This window comes from Phodopus roborovskii, unplaced genomic scaffold (genome assembly GCF_943737965.1).
Source record: "Phodopus roborovskii unplaced genomic scaffold, PHOROB, whole genome shotgun sequence".
In the NCBI taxonomy this organism is placed as follows: domain Eukaryota; kingdom Metazoa; phylum Chordata; class Mammalia; order Rodentia; family Cricetidae; genus Phodopus; species Phodopus roborovskii.
The window spans coordinates 25,562,377-25,582,075 of NW_026126460.1; the positions used below are offsets into that span (position 1 = coordinate 25,562,377).

General features: G+C 39.1%; 1 protein-coding gene across 10 annotated transcripts in view; it reads right to left on the reverse strand.

Moving 5' to 3' along the window:
• The window catches only part of Dock10 (dedicator of cytokinesis 10), a 230,297-nt gene that overhangs the window by 85,338 nt on the left and 125,260 nt on the right, over window positions 1-19,699 (reverse strand). For all 10 annotated transcript variants that reach the window (XM_051190560.1, XM_051190559.1, XM_051190557.1 and 7 more), the window contains exons 5-12: window positions 15,639-15,711; window positions 15,207-15,329; window positions 14,837-14,971; window positions 6,930-7,113; window positions 4,733-4,818; window positions 4,351-4,434; window positions 4,075-4,230; window positions 37-258 (exon numbers count right to left, since the gene is read on the reverse strand). In XM_051190560.1, the coding sequence (XP_051046517.1) occupies window positions 37-258; window positions 4,075-4,230; window positions 4,351-4,434; window positions 4,733-4,818; window positions 6,930-7,113; window positions 14,837-14,971; window positions 15,207-15,329; window positions 15,639-15,711 (1,063 nt within the window). The remainder of the gene's footprint in view (window positions 1-36; window positions 259-4,074; window positions 4,231-4,350; window positions 4,435-4,732; window positions 4,819-6,929; window positions 7,114-14,836; window positions 14,972-15,206; window positions 15,330-15,638; window positions 15,712-19,699) is intronic.

The window sequence follows — 19,699 nt, forward strand, 5'->3', positions numbered from 1 at the left end:
CTTTATTGTCCAATCACAAATAAACAAAAATGCAACCTGCTTTGGGAATTTTAACCATTCTTCTGGAAGACCCTTTATGTGAGGTTCTTCTGATTGTCTTGGTGTGGCAGAATCGATGTTGCCGTTTTCCAAGGCTGGTAGGGCCCCCGAAAGCATCTGTCGGACAGCAGGGTGATTCAGATCTACGTGGAAATCGGCAGAGATCTTCCTGCTCTCTCTGAGGTCATAAAGAGCCACACTCACGAAAAAAGGCTCTATCTGTGAGGAAAGCAAAAACCAGTCGGTTCTGACATTAAAACAATTGTCTGGCTGCCAGCCTCGCACCAGCACATCTCACAACACATGGGATGAAAGATTGGCAAAAGCAAGTCCTTCGCCCCATTGAGAATTACCCAGAGTTCCTCCCTGCAGCAGAGGTCTCCAAGCCCAGGGATGCTTCTCATTTGTTTCTTGACCCTAGGCTGCCACCCAAGTATGCTTTTCCATGTGTTTTATCACCAGCATATTAGGTTTGAACAGCCTTCTAGTTGTTTTGCCTATATTCTAAGAGAATAATCTGTTACCTCAGTTTCCCCAGATCCTCAGAAAACTAAAATGGGATGCTAGAAGTTTCTAGAGTGTACTGAGAACTACTTCACAAGACCAACTGGTTTTCAGATTTCTTTCTTTCTTCCTCTTTCTTCCTCCCTCTCTTTTCTTTTTTTGAGACAAGGTCTTTCTGTGTAGCCCTGGCTGTCCTAGAACGTGCTTTCTAGACCAGGCTGGCCTTGAACTCAGAGATCTGCCTGCCTCTCTCTCCCCAGGGCTGGGATTAAAGGCATGCATTACCATCACCAAACTAAATGGAGTCTGCTGTCCGCTAACAAGTAGGCTATACAAAGGACCATATCCCAATCAATGCACTGAGGTACAGACTCATGCTGTGGCTCTGCTATCCTCTGTCCTTTGCTATCTGTCATGTGGCTAGCTTGTTTCAGAGGTCCTGTTCAGTCATTTGATGATAGCAATGCCTGTGAACTCCCTCACTACTGGAGATGGAATTCCAAGTTAAAATCAAGGTCAACAGTTTTTTGAGGCTGCAGTGGCAACCAAGTCAATAAAGAGATTGCTGGGTAATCATGAGGAACTGAGTTCACATCCTTATTACCCACATAAAAATCTGGACAATGGTAGCATGTATCTGTTGTCCCAGTGCTGGGGAGATAGAGCCAGGAAATTCAGTGGAGCTCATTGGCCAGCCAGTCTGGCTGAATTAATGAACTTCAGATGTAGTGAAAGACCCTGGTTCTAACATTAAGGTGGAAGACTATACCTAGTGTTGACATCTGGCTTCCACACCTATGTTATTCACTCATCTGAGTGTGCATCCACACACAAACATGTACACAGAACACACACACACAAATATAAAATATCACGTAGAATTTTAAATTTCAATAATTTAGTTTAGAAAAATACTTCATTTGTGGTAGTTGTACTGTGTTAACAGTTGAAAATGCAAAAATAAAAAGATTAATGCAGGTACACAAAATATTTGGAGGTCATGAAACAGAAATCACTATTTTTTCCCTTGACTGTTGCATTTTGACTTTCATTCCTATTTGCTGAATGAAAATACATTACCCCCATTAGTAACTCATCAGAAATTATAGCTCCTGTGAGATTTGTTTATTTTTCCAATCCGCGTTCACAGCGGAAATGCCAAATCTTACGTTTTGAGTGGCTGGCTTTACAGGATGGGTCTGATTAACAAAACATCTTCAAAACCTGACAAATTAAGTTGTAGGCTACTGAGTTTAGGCTGATGAATTACTTCTGAAAATTCAGGCAGAGGAAACTGTAAATGTAGCTACAATGAAACAGATTTATTAGTTCAGATTGCTGGAGTTTCAAAGGAATATCTTTTACCGCGAAACCATCAGCTGGAATTTGGTGCTCTACTTGATTGACTAAAAAATTACACATTGTCAAAGTCTGCTTCCTTGCCATGATGAAGTCTTTCATTGAGTCTGTAGACAGTCGTGTATGAAACGCAGCTACTAGCTCTCCCGGAACATGAAGAACTGCTCTTCAAAACATGCTTATCAAAGTTGAGAATGACGAGGCTCAAGGGTGCCATTAGCAGAAGAGTGACATGGGATGAACACACAGCTCTTCCCCCAAAAAGTTCCAGTCAATGATAAACTGCCACCAAGTGAGGCTGTTTATTAATTTTGATATGATTACTAACAAGGGCAATGAAATATTTTTTAAAAAGTAATTACCTAGTTTACTTTTTAAAACACTTGCATCTACTACTGTAAGATTACTTAAAAAACAATTCAGAAGCTAAAACCAATGGAACCCCTTGGCCTGAAAGACAAGAAAGGACATTGAAAAGCCACTCTCAGGGGGCTGGAGGATGACTCACTCTTTAAGAGCACTGGCTGCTTTTGCAGATGACTCAATGCACACCTACACACATGCATACAAAACACCAGTGCACATGAAGTGAAATGGAATAAAATTTTAGAAAATGAAAATGTTTCAAAAAGAGTACTCTGCTGAGACTTGAACAAATAAAGGCATGTAGCTTCTGAACATGATCTACATGGAAATTTTCACATGCCTTTGGCACTGGAAAGAAAAGCCATTGTTGCTGGGAGATTGTTTGCCAGTTCATCAGAGGAGCACAGCTACTAGTGTGTCCCTGGTGTCCTTCTATCATGGCAGGCTGTGCCCTTTAACTGAGTATGGAGCTTTCAGGAGAGACACGCATCGAGTGGTGGGGGATGAAAAAGATGTCTGCTTAGCCAGCCAGATCATCCGAATCAATGCTGGTGATCAATGGGGAAGGGGTGCAGAAGTATGAGAACAGATGTTGTCACAGCCCCATCCCCCTCACATCCCAAAATAAGCTCATTTTTTTTGAATTTTGGTTTTTAAAATGGATTTTTTTAAATGCACTTAAAAAATGTATTGGATGAAAAACATAGATTTAAAATATTTATATTTTTAGTGTAGATCAATGTATGAGATGGTAAAGTCCATTTATTTTTATGTAGTGTGCTGACTAAGTGGCTTTACACTTTGGATCAAGTTTTCTTAAACTTCGAAATGGTTACAAGAACAAAGTTTTTAGGCACTCTGTTTTGTTTTATGGTCCACACGAAAACATGGTCTGATCCCTTCTACTATCTTTTTCTATAGGAAAGTGCAACTCTCTGCTGCCATACCTATCGGCTCCTCTGTAATTCATCTTAAGCATCCAGAGAAGTTGAGCCAGGATTATTGTGTATTCTAGGCTAGCCTAAGATACTAAGTAATATCCTAAGATACTAAGTAATGGAGGATGTCCTTCTGTATATGTTTCTCTTATTGATTAATGAATAAAACACTGTCTGGCTAATGAGGCAGGAATACAGGTGGGATTAGGATGAAGAGAATTCTGGGAAATGTAGGCAGACAGAGTCTGTCAAGGATCGTCACCATGTAGTTGACAAAGGAGTAGGTCCTGGACATTCTCTGTTAAGTATAGGCCATGTGGAAATACATAGATTAATAGAAATGGGTTAATGATTAAGACAGAGGTAGCCAGTAAGAAGCCCTAGTCATCGGCCATCAGTTTTATAATTAATATAGTCTCTCTGTGTGCTTATTTGGGGCTGAGAAGGGTGGCAGGACCTGGTGGGACAAGAGAACCTCAGCAACACCTGTCTGCTAAAACCAAAGGCTGGAGATATAGTCCATGGGAAGAGCACTTGCCTAGCACTTGTAAGGCCCAGAGTCCTACCCTCAGCACCACAACAAATAATTTCATTTTCACTATCACCAAACAGATACAAACAATACTGGGGAAAACCACTATGCTGATTATATACAAAGACAAAAAAAGTCTAAGTTAAAAGGAAACTTTTATCAATATATGAAGAACTCTTCCTCACAGCTTGTGTGACTTCGCAATATGAGAAGTGCTGGCAAATAGACTCCCTGTACACTAGATGCTAAATCCTCAGATCAGCAGGAGTAGAAAGGTTGGGCTAGGATGGAATGATATAAGCTGACTGCTTATATTATGTAAGAAGAGCAACTTACATTGGTTACAGGATCATTTTCATTCTCTGTAACACATCCCTGAAGACTGAAGTTGAGAGCTCTACAAATGACCATGATTCTCTTGGCAGCTTTCTCTTCAAAGGGTTTGACCACAAAGTCATGTTCAAAAAGGTCTCTTTTTTGAAGCTTCAGGGTCTAAAAAATTGGTTTTGAATGTCTTAGTTAGACAACACTCATCATGAGAAAGGAGAAATTTTAAATTAAAATTGACATTTATATGGGTCAAGTTCATCTTTGCTCAGAATCTCTACTTACATCTATATCTGGGTCCAGTGAAAATAGATTGAGCCTGTCCATGTTTCGCGTTGCTTTGACAGTGTCTTCAGTTTCTGTGAGGTACTGTGGAGAGACCTGTGTTAGTCCCTGGCACCTAAACTTCCCCATGTAGCCCCAGACACAACCACAAAGGCCAAGAAACAGCCCATTAGTTTTATTACTGTTAAGTCATCCACAAGCACTGGGCAAATTGTAAACAAATCATATTCTTATTTTCAAAGGTTATGTCATGGCAAGTAAAACTCATAGATTGATAAGAAATTATAGATTAGTTTCTTAGTCTAAATCTTAAAGGAAAGCATCAACCTTTTTTTTCCATGAAAGAAAAGTATGTGTGCAAATGCAGCGTGAACTTCATTACTTTTGCAAAGTCGGGATGTAGACTGTTCTCTGAAGAATCTGTTTCCTCCAGTGTATATTCACAAGTCACAGAATTATCCAATGGATCTTGAAAAGACAGACAAACACAGTTTATTTAATGAGTCACAGTTTTCCTCATCTATAGAAATAGCAGGTAAGATTCAACTGCGCAGAGGAATACTAATGGACCCAAGTTTTCCTTTTGTGCTGGCTACAGTACCCCAGACTGTTGAGCAATACGGGATTGGAAGTGAAATTTCCTGACAATCATTGTAGGATTCTATGATCCTTGATATCATGCCATGCTATCCTCCTGTATCACTGAGAACTTTGGAGTCTTACAATGCTAACAGGATACATATGCTGTCATGGCTCCTTTAAGTAATGCACAATAAAATTTTCTTAAATATGTAAATATTTAAAAATTTTCATTCTCAGGGTATCCATTTAGAGCCCATCTTTTAGCTTCAGCTACTTAAACTCTGTAGAACACTGAAAACATGAATACTCTATTTGACAATTGGTAAGTAATAAGTGACCATAAAAGCACCTGCTACAGCCTATGACAGTTGTGGAAAAACCAGAAAGTTTTCATCCATTTTCCCTTTAGGGGACAGGACACTCATGAAAATAGAACTTAATAATGGTGGTGCTTTGGTTTCTAACTCACTGACTGAGTCAGTGGCAGAGAACCTCCTATAAAGCTAAGAATGGACAGTTCCACTTTCATCTTTTTCTGTTTTCTTTCTTCATTTTCTTTGTATATAATGATCAGAATGTTAGGAGGGAACTACACTGAAAAAAAATGTGAGAGTATACGTGTGTCTATGTTTGTGTATGCCTGCACATATGTATATGTGCAGAATGCCCATTTTCTTCCTCAGGTGCCTTCTGTCTTATTTTTTTATTTGCCAAATTCAGACATGCATGTAATGTGTTCTGATTACACACCCGTGTCTCTGATCTTGTTTTCAATTGCTATCACATCACCATTACCAGTCCCTCAGATTCATGAAGTTTGGTTTAGTTTTATGATCCATTTAGTTTAACCAGGGTCATCTGTGACTAGAACTATGTGCTGTGCTACTCACCTTATTTTATATGACAGGATCTCTCACTGAACTCAGAGCTCACTGATGCAGTCAGCTCCAGGGATGTTCCTGTCTCTGCCTCCCTAGCACCTGGTTTATAGGTGATGGGAGATGTCATTCTGTAAATATGTTTCTCATACTGGTTAATGAATAAAGCACTGTTGACCAATAGGAAAGCAAGATAGATGGGACTAGGAGACAAGGAGGATTCGAAGAAGTAGTAAGAAAGGTCATCATGGAGAGACCGGAGAGAACAGAGGTCCTGCCCACTCTCCGGTAAGAGGAGACCACGTGGAAGTACTTAGATTAATAGAAATGGGTTAATACTTAAGACAGAGCTAGCTGATAAGAAACAAGTAACTGGCCAACAGAAATATATCTAATACAGACTCTGTGTTTGTTAATTGGGGCTGGCACCACAGTGGGACCAGGCGGTGGTGGTGGTGGGGGTTCCTACTCTTAATATATAGGTGCTGTGGCCAGCTTTTTATATGGGTGCTGATCTGTGAACTCAGAGCATCACAGTTGTATGGTAAGTACTTTTGTGACTGAACTAATCTTCAGTTTTCTTCTTTCTGTCCCATGAAAACACCATGACACATGATGTTGAAACTTTCATATATTAACCAATCTCAAGATTGTCAAAACAGCATAAACAAAAGATGACTTATAACCAAGAGGAAATAAAACATGTTTGTTCTTATAGACAATATGTTGGATTTATCAAATGCAGTGTAAAGCCCAAATCCAAAGTGTACCTTCTATAAGATCTTCCAATTAGAAATGTTTATAATTTTGGTGTTATTGGGTCATGAGTCCCAACATTGTCGGTTGGGTGACAGCCTCAAGTTCCTTCCAGTCAACTGTCATGAGTCCCAACATTGTCGGTTGGGTGACAGCCTCAAGTTCCTTCCAGTCAACTCAAAATTGTATGAATGTGTGGCAACTCTAATGATTTGGTAAAAGTAAGACCTAGGGTGAATGTCTTATTGCATGTAGCTCAAGGATGGATGAGCCCAGCCTGAAAGATAGCTTCTAACAGCCACAGTGAACTAACATGCAGATCACACTTGGCCAGAGCAAAAAGATAATTTCCTAAGTGCATACCCAGCCCCAGCTCGGCAAGCTCTGCACTCTTCCTTCCCTGGAGTGGTCCCTCTGGACTGATCTGCAGGATGCGGTTGAGTGTGTGGATCCACTCATCCATATCGGACTCGGTTTCAGCTGCCAGCACAAAATAGGTCAGGTCGTTCATTTTCAACTCAAAGGCATATTTCCTCAGCCTGTTATTCTGTGGTATAAAAAGAAAGAACAAAACAATAAAGCATGGGGCAGAGAGACATTTATGTGGTCTTGGGATTTCAAAGTCTTTCCATCCAGGTGGGCAACCAAAAGAAAACCTTACAAAACATGACAGAGCTTTAGATGAGCCCAGTTATTTGGTTTATTTTTCAGAACTTTATGTACTAAAAATATTTTATGTCTCTTTTAGCTGATTGGATTAAACTTGGCTTAGGATTTTCATCTTTAGGCCTACATGTGAATATATTGCAGCCATCTTCAGATAACAGCTTTGAGGCCCCATTTTTATTTTGTCACCTAAATTTGATATGTGACATATTAGTAACGTCTCTGACCCCATCATGCTTTGGAGACATCACCTACCAATGTACTAATGAGCTGCATGAATATTGTCTTAGTACCCAGGAAATACAGCTTTCTTTGAATCCTCCTTGATCTTTTGGCATAGTTAACATATGAGCTATCACTTTATTAAAATCCATGATACCCTGGACTTACACTCTACCCATTTTTTTCTACCTACCAACCTATTTCCATATGCATTGGTAGCACTTTCCTCTTGCCATTTCTCCGAACAAAACACTTGGCTCTGCCTTAAATTCTTTTCACTTTCACATAGTCTAAAGGCTCCAAATATCATCTACACACAATAACACTCAAGCCAACCTCCGCATTCTTCTTTAACTTCATATCTCTACACTGTATTTGGTAACCAACCGAGGCAGCCTTGACATAGTGCCCTGAATTGCCCCCGTTACACCATTCTTTCAGAAATGAGCCCCACCCACATATCCTCCAGACACAGTGAGCAGACACTTGCTTCTCATGTGCTGACATGATTTGCATTCCTTCTTCAAATCTCCACTGGAAACTTTATTAAATTTCCCTGCCTGGACATGGACACAAAGGTACTTGGTTTCTGGAGTACCTAAAATAAACTGGAAGCACACACTTCATTCTTTTTTATTTTAAAAAAGAATATGCCTTGACAAATATAAATATCTTTAACCTTACTGTTTTGAGGGTTTGGATAGCTTTGATGAAGCCTGGATCTTTTAACATTTCACACAGGGTCAAAGCTGTCATAATTTACAAAGGAAACTAAGTAAGCTAACTCTTAAAACTGGCATTTTTCTGGGGAAATTGTGAATTGAAATATGTGATTGAAGCAATGGAAAAGTAGAACATTTTGTGGTGAATAGAGTTAAGATTTGGGATGATGTGCTAAATGGATTCTTTATACTGGGCAGTCAAGGAAGTCGTCCCTAGAAGGTGGGTGTAACATGAAATCTGTACAACAAAGGGGTTAGAAGATAGGAGGAGCACACAAGAATAGTTGTAAATTCAAAATGGACACTTGTCCTGAGTAATAGAATAGGATTCTAACCACAGTAAAAAGGCATGGGGGAAAGGGGACTTCTATACTTCCATACCTGTGATCCCTCTGTCACCTCCTGAGCTGGGCTGGGTGACCTCTATCACATTACGTACTTAAGAGGTCTTCATGATACAGAGAATCACACCTTTTCTAAGTTCAAGAGATTACACAGTGAGACTGAGGCAACACATAAGCCATGCGATGATGTAAATTCCAGAGCATGAAGGAGAAGGAAGAGCTAGCAATGAGGCTTACTGTGGTTCTAAGTATGAGCAAATGTTCTCTGGTCAAGTCCTCCAAGGAGCTCATTGCTTCTCCCTCTGTATCATGGTGTAGGGTTATGTTTGTTTTGTAATGACTCACAGGTCTGGCTCTCCAGAATTTACAAGTCCCATGTGCAGAAGTTTAACCTTTGTCATTTAGTGCAGTGATGTTTTACTGCTACATTATCACTTTGAGATAGTCAAAGCTCTACTTGGTTTCTGGGCTTGCAGAATAGGGGAGATAAATGTTAAACACCTAGCCCTAGAAACATTAAATTGGAAAATAAGCATACTTAAACTTTGTATAGATATATTTAAAAGAGATACTGCATTCTGTAAGGACATGGAACTATTTGTACAAAACAAAATAATGGCTAAGATTTACATTTTGAAAGCAATTTAAACAAGATGGTAACATAAACTGAAAGGCAGCAGTCTCAAACTTAATATGCAAAGTGAACATATAGGGAGCTTAAGAATGCAAAGCCCTAGATGCTCTACTTGGGAGGGGTGGGCAAACTCCCCCATTACCTCCATGGTGCTCTTTTGGTAAATTGCATCTCTAATACTGCCCAAGACTATCACCAACATAAACAGAGGCTCTACAGGCAAAGACAATGGGGTGGAGTTGGAAAGCAGGTTTGTTAAGATTCTTATTGCTTCACATGACAAGAGAAACACAACTGGACACCCAGAAAAAAACTAGAGATGTCCAGAGTATGGGGCATAACCTCAGCTTGGAGGCTGTCAAGAACTTAATACAGCACAATGCAAACAAATCTTAGTGATGTTTGGAAACCCAATACTGCAGGATCTACTGACTAACCTGAGGCTGGAAATAACATAGACTGTCAGTAAAACTACATAAAACTCTTCTTCTGGCTCAGAATTAAAAGTGGCCCCCCTGAAGTTTGCTTTGTAACCCAGTTTTAGAAGTAAGACTTGATTTTCTAAATTGCATTCCATACTTCAGATGAGTTGAATGTGGGTGGCAATGTTTTAATAATTCAAAAGCATTATTAAAAATATGTACCTTAAAACATTTCAGCAAACTATAACAAGCTCTTGTGTCTCCAAACAGGGTATGTGTGAAATAGGCATTGTGCTTGTGTTTCCAAGAGACAGAGGTATCTGCAGTGTATAACAGTTTCTGAGGAGCGGGTAACAACGCTGGAGTTATGCCTACTCTGGGAATACTTTCTGACCTCACTATCTGCATTGCCAAGGATAACCACATACAGAGCAAACAAAAAGGAAAAACCAACATGGGAAACCAATAAGGTACTTGAATAATCCTGACATGCAATTGTTGTCATTGAAATAGTAAGATAATGACAATTTTTATACTCTCTCAATTTCCCTTTAAATCAATGTTCTCTGTAGTTGACACAAGGCTTTGTCCAGTCAAGAGCACATGACTTCATGAACGACGGGGAATGCAACATGTTATACAGCTCTGTAATGTGCTTGGTGAATGGTGACAGACAGCCTGCAGGACATTATTCTCTTCACCTGGAATGATCCAATTATATAGACCCAATTATATAGACTGCAAAGAATGTACAAATGTCAATGGAGTACTCAAGGGTGAAGAGGGAGATTACCAAAACCAAGTGCTCCATTATGCCTGCTAGGCTACCAGAATTGCTTATAGAATTTTATAGGAAGCAAAAGAGAATGATCAAACACATGGCAGCCCATCCATGCTCGTGATGCTGCTGGCTCCCATCCATCTCATCTTGTATCTGTTAATTCAGGAAACAAAAGGTTATCAAGTACGTTCTTTGCGTTAATTGCACAGCATTAGCAAATATTCAGGCAAAGTGCTTTTTCTCAATGAACTTGCATTCTACTTTTCCTTCCTTCCTTCCTTCCTTCCTTTCTTCTTTCCTTCCTTCCTTCCATGTGTGTGTTATGTCCATATTTGTGCGTGAGAGAGTTCATGTGCATTTATGTGCATGTGTGTAGAGGCTAATGGCTAATGTTGGTATCTTCAATTGTTCTTCATTTTATTTTTTGAGTTAGGGTCTCTAATTGAATTTGGAAATTCTCCACTCATCTGTACTTTGCAGACTCAGGATTACAGATACATGTAAGATTCTGAGAATCTTAACTTAGGACTGCAATAATTTTCCAGAAATTAATGACTGAGTTATCTCCCCAGACCCCTAAACTTACCATCTAATTGGGTGTCAGTAAGCAAATAGGCAGAAATATGTGTGAATAAAATATACTGTAAAATAATATAATATCATTGATATTATAGTGAAGTATTATGCAATGACAAATCTAATTTTATCGTTGCATACATTGTGAAGACTTAAGGCTTAAGGTTGTTACTCATGTCTTATCATCATATTCTACATTTTTCTGTGTATTCTCCCCATAGGCTGGAAGCTCTTTCAAGACATAAACCACACCTCTTTATCTGGCTTTCCCAATGAACTGTGTACATTTTCTTGGAAAAAAGTAATGATACAGATTGATTGCAAATGAGGCAAACTAAAATGCTGTGTTCACTAGAGGAATTTTATAAACTTGAACTCCAAAGAATCCCAGAAGTTAGGTAGCACTTACGGAGACAAAGACTTTGTTCTTTTTTTTTTTTTTTTTTTTTTAATTCAAGAAAAACTGTCAAGAACCCTTGACAAAACAGATCTGACTCATCCTGGTTATTCATTTGTTCTGTGCTTTTGTGTATGTGTGATTCATCTTCAGGCACAAAATGTGCTTGAGATATTACTAGACTGATGGTTAAAATTCACATGATTGTTCTTGCAGTCTCCTTGCCAGGTATAAAAATGTGTAAGTCAGAAAGAGCCATGATGTAAGAACTAGTACTAGCATCCCTGATGTGCATGTTCCCCCCAAAAGACTGACCTCAGTTAACTGGAGGCCCCTGCTTTGAAAAAGGCAGAAAGGTCTTGATAAGTTCAGGGTTATTTAAAGAGTCGATGTCGATGAAGTCTTTACAAGACACATAGATACACATCCCACATGAAGGGATACTTCCTTAACCTAGAGGCAGGAGGGAGGGCCTAGTTTCTATTCCAAATGACTTGACAGATTTTGTTGACCCCTCCTGGAAGCCATCACCCTACCTGTGCAGTGGGGGTGGGAGGTGGGAGGTGGGATAGGAGGGTAGGAGAGAGGGAGGGAGAGGGACTGGGATCGATATGTAAAATAAGAAAAATATATAAATAAAAGGAAAAAATATAACAATAATAACAAAAAAAGACACATAGATAGTGTGTGTGGTGACACACAACTTTAATTCCAACACTCAAGAGGCAGAGGCAGGCAGATGAATCTCTGTGAGTTTGAGCTCAGCCTGGTCTACAGAGTTTCAGGACAGCCTCTGAAGCTACACAGAGAAAGACTGTTTGGAAAAACCAATAGTAATAGTAAAATAATAAAAATAATAATAATAATAATAATAATAATAATGTCACACATATAAAATCCATCTTGAGGAGTGTTAAAGATCTAGAGACTCTGTCTATCCTCTGTTCTGACATTTCAGGAGATCTCAGAAATGAAGATCAGTTTTCAGATGTTTGGAACTAAGAAAGTTATCACTCTTCTGCATCCCTAGAACCTCCCACGTACTGTCATTCACATCTTCTTTTGTCCTCTAGGGATGCTGAGTAACAGTGAGCCTTACTCTGATCTAACAATGAACATACTCTCATGTAACAGAGATCATGTCCCTGTGATGTCACAGGGTCATGTTCTGATGTCACAGTGAGCATTTTGTTCTGATGTCACAGTTGTTATTCTGATGTCACAGTGAGCATGCTTTGATGTCACATTGAGAATGTTGCTCTGATGTCACAGTGAGCATGTCCCTCTGATGTCACAGTGAGCATGTCCCTCTGATGTCACAGTGATCATGTCCCTCTGATATCAGAGTGATCACATTCGTCTGATGTCTGTGTCTCTGACTTTAACAGGGGAGTGAGTCTCCCATGCCTCAATACAGTTCCAAGCATAAGATAGGTACTCAATAAGCTACTAAATGAATGAGTGAGTTAATGAATGAAGATATGGACTAATTGACTTATTTAGGAGTCAGTTTGAGGAAGGCAAATCACAATTTACTAGGACATTTTTCTACAATTGAATGTCTTTTTTCCAAAACTGTGAATATACTGGGGCAATCAGGGAAGAAGGGTGAGGACACACTCTCGTCCAGATCCTTCCAAAACCTGCATAATTACTTCAATTTTATGGATGAGAAACCTAAGGTAAGAGGTTGACTCACTCAGAGGGCTCAGGAGATCAATAGCAAAACTAGGATCTGAGTGCTGACCAGAAGGAAACCTAAGCTTCTGCTGGTGAAGACAAGGGCCTAAGTTATACAGATTAGAACACAATCTGGTACAATGGTATTGAATATAAACTACCCCTGTAAGAATATATATATATATATATATATATATATATATATATATATATATATATATATTATGACAGGACTTTTCACAGTGAATCACTAAAGAAAGCAAAAAAGAAAAAAATTTAGCTGGACTTTGGTGGTGCAAGCCTTTAATCCCAGCACTTGGGAGGCAGAGGCAGGCAGATCTCTGTGAGTTGAGTCCAATCTGGTCTACAGAGCTAGTTCCAGGACAGACTCCAATGCAATACAGAGAAACCTTGTCTCAGAAAAACCAAAAACAAACAAACAAACAAATAAACAAAAAAAACAAAAAGGAAAAATATATAATTTTAGCTCAGTGTAATTAGACAATATAATCATTGATCTTCAAAGTATTGTAAAAGATTTGCTAAAGACTTTAAGGCCAAAGAATCTGCTGAGTGACAAACAACAGTCACTCCCACTCTCCATTAAGATCCTCATTGCCCTTTCCATAAGGAAAACTGGCATCTGCATTAAAATGCAGTTAGCTTTCCCTTCCAGCAGGGTACTCAGCAACACTTAATTAATTCCTAAAGTCCAGCCTTATTACTTCCTGTAGGTGTTCCGGATTTTAACAGATGAAGTGTCCAGAAATAGTTTAAGGCTGAGAGAGTGCAGACAACTCTATTTTGCATCTATAGATCTAAGTGCCCTGCATAGTAGTTCGGGATGTAGACACAGCTATGACATTACAAGCTCTGGGAGTGTCTGAGGTGTGCTTATTACAGAGGCTGTATCTCTACTATCCAGTGCCTTACTGTGAAATTTGAGGGGCAACTGGTACAGAACTTGATTGTTTCAACCTTTCAGTAAAAAGGAATATAGGTAGATTTGTATGAGTGAAGAAAAGAAATTAAAAGCCACCCAATGTCCATGGAATGGGAGATACCAAGGAAATTATTCTTTCCACTTTATATACTGGCTCATGACAAGTGTAATACTAAGTACAATAATTTGAAGATCAAGAACTTCCAGAAGAGCCCTGTCTGTAAACTCATGACAATCAAAGGAATCCTTGTCTGTACAGAGTTTCCACTTCAAAGAAAGATGCTGTTTGTATACATTGACTTTATTACCTGGTTATTAAGAGAAGAACATTTGTGAAGTATATATTTTAAGCCATGTGACTGATGGATTTCATTAATTCAGTGGTTTTTCTAGGCTGTAGACTGGATGAGGGTTGCTTTCTTCTTTTCCTTGAAATAAACAGCTCAGACTTGCTTAGTACTCAGGAGTTAGTGTCCATTACTCCTGCCCTGTCTGTATTCCATCAATCTTTTAGTCACCTTTTTGTTTATTTCTTTTTAATTATTTTTGTCTCTTTCCAAAATACCTCTTCAAATATCAATATTCCTTTTCAATATCATGACACACATTCCTTCCACTATTTATCTCTCCTTTTTTAGTTGTTTTTTTTTTTTTACTGAAAAAATTCCAACTGATTCCATTGTTTTCTTGTCATTTTGCTTATTTCCTGATTTTTTCCTATTGGAAGTAGGTTTTATGGAAGTACAGATCTAGAATGTGTGTTTTTCAATGAGTTCTCAGAGTCTACAATGCTCTTGACTTACACAGATATATTCTAAGTATTTATTGCTTGCACCGTGCAACAAAAAAAATAAAGCTACTGTGGGGAAGAGGGAACACTCACCTGTACCACACCTGTGCAGGAATCCAAAAAGATACAGCCTTTGGGTTCTTTGGATATCTTTTCATCCTTGTAAAAGTTCATAATGTAGGAGTTATCTGGCAACTGAGTCAGCTGGAAGTAACGCTTTTTGAATGACTAAATAAAAGATAGAAGGAGGGAGTTTGAATTTCATTATTCTACTACTCATGGAAGTGACAAGTCTTCAAAGGTCTTCAGCAGGGCATCACTCTAGAGCAGAGACTGACTTGTGTATAAATAAACTATCATAGAAAGCATAAACATCATGCCAATGGCTCCTCAACCCATGCTCTGACTCAACAAGGGATAGGAAGAAAGCGGACGGAGTAGGGATGAGTTCTGATGTCCTTACCCGAACAGTGACGGTGTTGTTCACCGTGCTATTAAAATTGCCCTTGTAAAGCCAGCCAGACTTGAACACACCAGTACCTCCAGCTCCCCCACCGCCCTTGGAAGATGAGTGGGATGTGGTATCCTGCAACGAAAGCCATCATTAGCATTGCAGCCATTATTGTAAGCCTGGATCCTAGACACAGTGGCACTTAAAAACAGAACTCCTTTTCCTCCTTGACTCATCTGCAATAATCATGTTCAGTGTCAAAACAAACATGAATCATTTTTCCTAAAAGCCCCAACACAACCAGCCCTTCCTGCTCACACACACACACACACACACACACACACACACACGCGCGCGCGCGCAAAACTAATTGCAAAGAAGCCAGTGCACATGGGAACTAATTGCCCTCAAGTTTTAAACCTGTCACATAAAACAGTCACTTACTTCATCCTTATCAGCATCTTCATGGTCAACCTCAAAGGAGTGTGAAGGGAGTTTCTCTGGCTTGTGTTCTGCTCTGATATTTCAAAAAGAAAAAAAGAAGAGTCAAGAGTCTGGCTTTTTTCCCCCAAGTTCACCATGGTTCCACTAACATGGTTTCAACTTTTTTATGCTTTGCAACCTTAAAACTTTGTTTTTATTTTTTTCCCCAGGAAGTTAACTCTGCCCATACATTATTGTATCTTATCTCTACTAAGTACATATTTTAAATTGTGGAGTCATTATTGACATAAGTTTTTACATATCTTCTTATATTGAAGGACAGCAAGGAGGATGGATGGAGAGTTCTGTCTTACCTTGTCTGCCTTCTGCAGTAGAATACTAAGCAAGGACACCTTTGCTAGCTTTTCTGGATCACCTGTATGTGACATGGCCAAAGGTACAGGATGATTGCCTAAGCAGCCTCGGGAATGGGATGATTCAATTCCTGAGAGGTAGCCTGTGTTTTGACCCTCAGGTTGTGTCATGCCCCTGCAGTAGCCCCTTAGAAGGCCACTCAAATGGAGCAGTGGTGTCTGCACATGTGGTGTGCACCCTTTGGCATCACTGCAGTTTGAGTTGTGGTGTGACTGGTCACCTCAGAGGAACCAGAGGGCACATCCAGTTTTATGTCTGAAGTAAATCTCCCTTGGTGCAAGTCTGTGTCATGCTGAATGACCAGAATAAGCCAGCCTCTCCATTCAAAGTTTAGACTTTTTTCGAAAGTCAGCCCTTTGCCCCTTTTAAGGCATAACGTTTCATATGCAGACATTTCAGGTAATGTTTTAAGATGAAATAGCCTATAGAATCTTAATCTGACTGTGAGACAAGAAGACCAGATAGGAATTTGTTGGTCCCATTATAAACCGGTTCCTGAGCTAACAATGCTCCTGAGAGAAAGGGGGAGGACTAAAGGCTTCTTATACTTATGGTCCTTCTCTGCATTCTCAAAGGATGCTCCTTAATGGATGTAAAGTGCTCTTTCATCCTCCCTCTAAAAGACACCCTAGTGCCTACTTCCCAGTGAGCCATGGGAAGTGGTAGCACGGAAGAAATCCCGTTCATTGTTAAGCATTGTCTATATCTTAAGAGATTGTCAAAAATTAGAAAATGTTTACTTTCATCACCTTTACCTGCCCCTGAACATTTTCTATCACTGGGTCCTGATAGCTACTGTGATGAACACAGGACCTGAGATTCAGTGTTAAGGATGCAATGTGGAATCTTCTGTGTTTTTGTTCCAATTTTCTTCTCTACTGTTTGTTTGTTTGTGATCTCGGTAAAATCTCAAGACCTGTTGATCAGTACTTGCATGTGGCAATTATCTTTCTCAACAATTAAATATGGGAAGAAGAGCATACAAAGTGTTATTTCTCTTGGGCCAGGAGATGGTCCAGTGAGGGAAAGACTTGCTGTGCAAGCATGAGGACCTGAGTTCCAATCCTCACCCCCTGTACTAGTGTCAAAGCCAGAAGTGTCCTGTGTGACTGGAATCCCAGTACTGGTAGGGGTGGGGCAGGTGACAGGAAATTCCTAGGAGTTTACTGCCAGTCATTGTAGCTAAAATGGTGAGATCCAGATTCACTGAGGGAGATTGACTCAAAAAATAAAGATGAAAATGATAGAGTAATAACACTCAATGTTGACTTCACAGAGTCTACATGTTCATACGGAGAAGAATGCACCTGCTGGCACACACACACACACACACACACACACACACAGAAGAGGTTATTTCCTCTTCAAGTCTGGCACATTCTAGGTATTCAAAAACATAGCTGTTAATAGATATATATGACTTATATAGTTTTATATAGTTACATATACCCAAGTTATTTCATGTTGAAAAAAAAAACTTATAATGTGTCATTCCCCATCCATAGCTTATTGAGAAGTTATAAGACACTGAAAAAAAAAAACTAATAGAAGTTTTTGTATTCACACTTAAATATGCATGGGATATTATTCTTTGTCTAATCACATGTGTGTATGATCAGACTTTCTCACACAATACCAGGCTCCAGACTTGTCTATTCTTGCTATTTTACAGTGATAATAATGAAGAGCCTAAGGGCCACTTATAAAAACACACAGGAGAGATGGGGTTGGAGTATGTTGCTGTGAGATAACTTTATCAGCAAAGATGACTTAAGATCATCACAGAAGATATATTAGGAAGAATATAGCCATTTAGAAAATCTTTATTTCCCCTTGCAGAGCCTCAGAGGTATCCCTACTCATCTATGCTAATTGTCATAAGGGCGATAACTTGTTCTGCTCCTTTTGGTCATGGTCACCTTTCTGGGAAGGCATAGCAAGTAGTTTTTACAGTATTACCTTAGGACCACTGGGAAATTCTTTCTACACCATCCCTTTTCTCCATAATAGCATATAATGCTCCTTGAACAAGAAACAACTCTCCACATTTTTATTTGATTGACAAGATAAAGCCTTCGAAAGCAATATCTTCTTCTCTCCCTCTCGTGAGAGGTGACATGTCATTGAGTTTCAGGGGCAACTTCGAATGGCAAGTTTCAGAGCAATTGCTTGAAATGTTTTGTCTGGAATATGTGCCTAACAGCATTTTGAAATTGATGCTATGGCAGTAAATGGAAAGTGGAGGAAACTTTCATGTTAACTGATCACACACATAATTTTGTAACCTGTAGAGGGAGTTCCATTAAGAGCTATCACCACAAGCATGATGATGATAATGTGAAGTAATTCATTTCTTAATCAGCTAGATTTGACCATTCCACAATGCTTTCATTTTGTACATGATAGGAACATATAATGCTATCTCCTACTATAGCAAAGAAAAAAAGCACATGAACCTTAAATCCAACCAGAAAGTGTTTGGTTAGTCCCATAGCCCCCTTGTCACTATGTACCAGTGGCCATATATTGCTAGACCAGTCATTACTATAAGTCACAGGGTTCATAGCTTGGCAAGACTGATGATTGCTTCTGGTAGCATGCATAGTATAGTAGCAGATACGTACAAAATGATGTTTTGAAAAATAGAGGCATTGTAGAATAGTCAAATCTATCTGATTAATAAAAAAAGCAAAAAAGATTGTACCTCTGTATATTGCCTTCAAAAATTCAACCTGAAGGGGTAATAGGCAGTCTCTAAGGACCTTTGAAATCTCAAGATAAAAGACTGGCCAAGGACTTCATATCTTGTGTTTGAACCCAATGTGAGTAATTATTTACAGGGAATTTTATTTTTCATTTCTTCTTATTGCCCCAAGAATATTTTGGCAATACTTGTGTGCCCCTTCATTTATTATTTATGAACTTAGTGTTCACATTTCCCATGTAAAATGCAACAACAGTTCCCATTCTATATGGTTAACATGAGAAAATGTATGTACCACACCTATCATACTCTAACACACTGGACATCAGCAAAGAACAAATATTTGTTTAACTATTTAATGTGTTTTGTTATGTTATATTTGAGACAGACTTATAGTAGCCTGGGCTGTCTTTAAACACACTATGTAGATGAAATGATTTTGAGATCCTAATCTTCCTGTTTTTACCTCTTGAGTGTTTGGTATATACTACCCTGCTCAGCTTCCTTTCTTTAAAAAGAAATAATTTTTGTCCTTGATTAGCCCAGGTGAACTAGTCAAATTTAACTTGATCTGCAGCCAAAGAAACCCCAAAATACCCTTTAGAAACATTCTTTCTCAGATCAACTGTGGTAAAACTTTTTGTTTTTGTTTTATGTTATGAATCTCTGTATTTTATCGATGCTCTAATGAAATCAGTATCAGCATATATTTTTATGCCATTTGACTCTCCCAGAAGCTCCAGGTTCAAAATTGACTCTCTGAAGGCTGACACTTCACATTCTGGTAAAAATGATGGATCTCTCCTTTTTTGGACATATACTTGAAAACATACAGGTTCTTAAGAGTTAAAATTAGCACTCCTTCTCACCCTCCCTGTTGGGGGGGGGGTTGAGGGGGATTGGGATGGGAAGGTGGTTGGGGGGCATGGGAAGGAGGGGGAGG